The sequence below is a fragment of the Saccostrea cucullata genome, unplaced genomic scaffold (assembly GCF_032062105.1).
Source record: "Saccostrea cucullata isolate Sc308-1 unplaced genomic scaffold, CSIRO_AGI_Scuc_v1 ctg15858, whole genome shotgun sequence".
Classification (NCBI taxonomy): Eukaryota; Metazoa; Mollusca; class Bivalvia; order Ostreida; family Ostreidae; genus Saccostrea; species Saccostrea cuccullata.
In genome coordinates, this window is record NW_026938076.1 from 1 (window position 1) to 2,293 (window position 2,293).

At 33.9% G+C, this 2,293-nt stretch overlaps 1 protein-coding gene across 1 annotated transcript; it reads right to left on the reverse strand.

Annotated features, from left to right (window-relative positions):
• Positions 1-280: 280 nt before the first annotated feature.
• LOC134249384 (uncharacterized) lies at positions 281-1,488 on the reverse strand (the record flags this gene model as incomplete). The annotated part of the gene is made up of 4 exons (XM_062731748.1): positions 1,252-1,488; positions 953-1,070; positions 524-693; positions 281-440 (listed from the first exon to the last, which is right to left on the reverse strand). Coding segments are annotated over exons 1-4 (685 nt in total), but the record flags the coding sequence as incomplete, so codon positions are not given.
• Between the last annotated feature and the right edge of the window lie 805 nt (positions 1,489-2,293).

Consider the following 2,293-nt stretch of genomic DNA (forward strand, 5'->3'; position numbering starts at 1 on the left):
CAATGTACCAGTAGCACAAAAATGTATGTTGTGAACACCAAATGCACAAGTACAGTTGACTCTCAATAATCCCAGCTTTTTTGATCTTAATTGAGAAACAGTACTTAGTATGATTGCCCATTTAATCCAATTCCTAATGCATATCTTTCTTTTCTGGTACATTCAACTTTTTTTCACCCAAATTCTTCTCTTGATAGTGAAGCATCCAGATTTAATGAAACTACATCAAAAACCCAACATACAAATTTTGTTAAACTTCTGAAGTATTTCAAAGTAATACCTTGAGATGTGCCTACAGCCACCAAATACTCTGTTACACCTGATTCATGATCCTGACAGAGCCAAGAGGCCTGGATACCCTTTTTATCTGACACCCAGACATATCCATCTACTCTGTGTTCTTTGGAGCTACCTGTCACTCCAACTCTTAACCACATCACCTAAAAAAGATTTCATTGAAATCCATCTCAGATCAGATTTCATAAAATTTTAGTGTTGAAAGTTTCTGTAAGAATAACATTACCAAAGGAGATGTGTCAATGACTCCATTGGTTTCAAAAGCAGCGAGGAAGCCAGCATGATTGACAGCCCCCACCCTCAGACTGTATCTAGCACCCTCCTTCAGGGACAGTCCTGACCATATGTGGCTAGTTAGTGATGCATCACTTATATTTTTCCAGTCATTTTTCATAGCTGAAAAAAGGATTATAACATGGTAATTACACTATCAAATCAGTGTTTTATACATGTTTCAGCAGAACTGAATGTCACAAAACTTGAAAGATTTACACCTTATTACAATTAATTTTGTATATCGGGTTTCTTTCTAAAAATTTAGCATCTAATTGAAATTCAAATGCTTTGGACATGAAAGGAAAACTGAAGAAGAAAATAATTTTGAGTGTCTTTATCAGTCTACAGTTTCTTGCTTTCAAAACACTCAAAAACAAACCTGGGTATTTTTGTGATCTTGTACCACCAGAAACTTCAAAGATCTGTACTTTGATGTGATCTACACCAGATTCTTTGTCAGAATACTTGAAGCTGACTGAAAGCTGGTCTGTCGCTGACTGCAAACATTAAAATAAGTATCATATATATTCACCTAAAACTAAGATTTTTTAGTAACAAGATTTGGTCTAACACTTAACTTTTAGTTGAGTCTTAGAATTTGCATGGGTGTTTTTTCCAGAAGGCAAAATTTGGGAATGAAAAAACCTAACCATAAATTTTGATATATAAAAAACCTACTTGGAATTCTTGATCTTTAGATTGGAAGCCATCCCAAAGATAATGCAGATATGGGGGTGTTATGTCAACCACAAAACTGTTAGTGTTGTTGATAATGGAGTTGAGAGCTTTGTTGGTGGTGCGAAGAGAGGTCTGAATTCTATCTCCATGACTATGGTGGAACTTTAACCACTTCACACTGTTAGCTGTGCTGGGGAATGGGGCCCAGTCATGGATAGCTTCATAATCGTACGTCATATTTCTGAAAAATAAAAAATCAAATTTATTTCAAATAAAATATAGGTAAAGTTTTATTTCATAAAATGCTTACTTACTGAAACAAAGTTCTGATTGACTGATAAAATCTGGTATTTTATTTTCAGCAAGAAGTAATTTTAGCGATTTTAAAATGCTATCTAAAGAAGCTTTTACAAATAAAATGCAATCAATTTTTAGTGATATTCAATTTTAGCGATGCCAACACCCTTGCTAATAATGCCAAAATTATCCTCGCTAAAAATTCTACTTATACGGTATACAGATGTACATGTTACTTACGATGAATTGTGTGACATGCTCAGATTGAACTGGTCCTCCTCATATTTTATGTTATAGATTTCATAGACAAATGGAGGAGTAATATCCACTATGTATGGATTGGAGTGACAAAAACTGGTAGCTAGAGGACCTCCATATTCCACTTTGTTGATAGCTCTTACAGTGATGAAATATGGTCCATCTAAAATTCAGATCATCAAATGAATGTTGACATGAATAAGAACATGGATAATCAGATAAAAAATAAAACTAATATGTACTTGTGCCTACTTTTTATAATTATTAGGTTAACGATCAATTTGCAGAAATTCTTTTTCCACCTTTTCTCTTTTTTATTCAAATATCAAATTGTCATAGACAGAGTGTAATTATTTTGCAAAATTAAAAATAAATAAATAAAAGTGACCTGGTAGAATGGTGGTAGAAGGGAGCTTCCAATGGAGTCATCATCACACTGTTTGTCCACTGGGATTCATCAAACAGATGAGCATGAGGATCGTGTTGG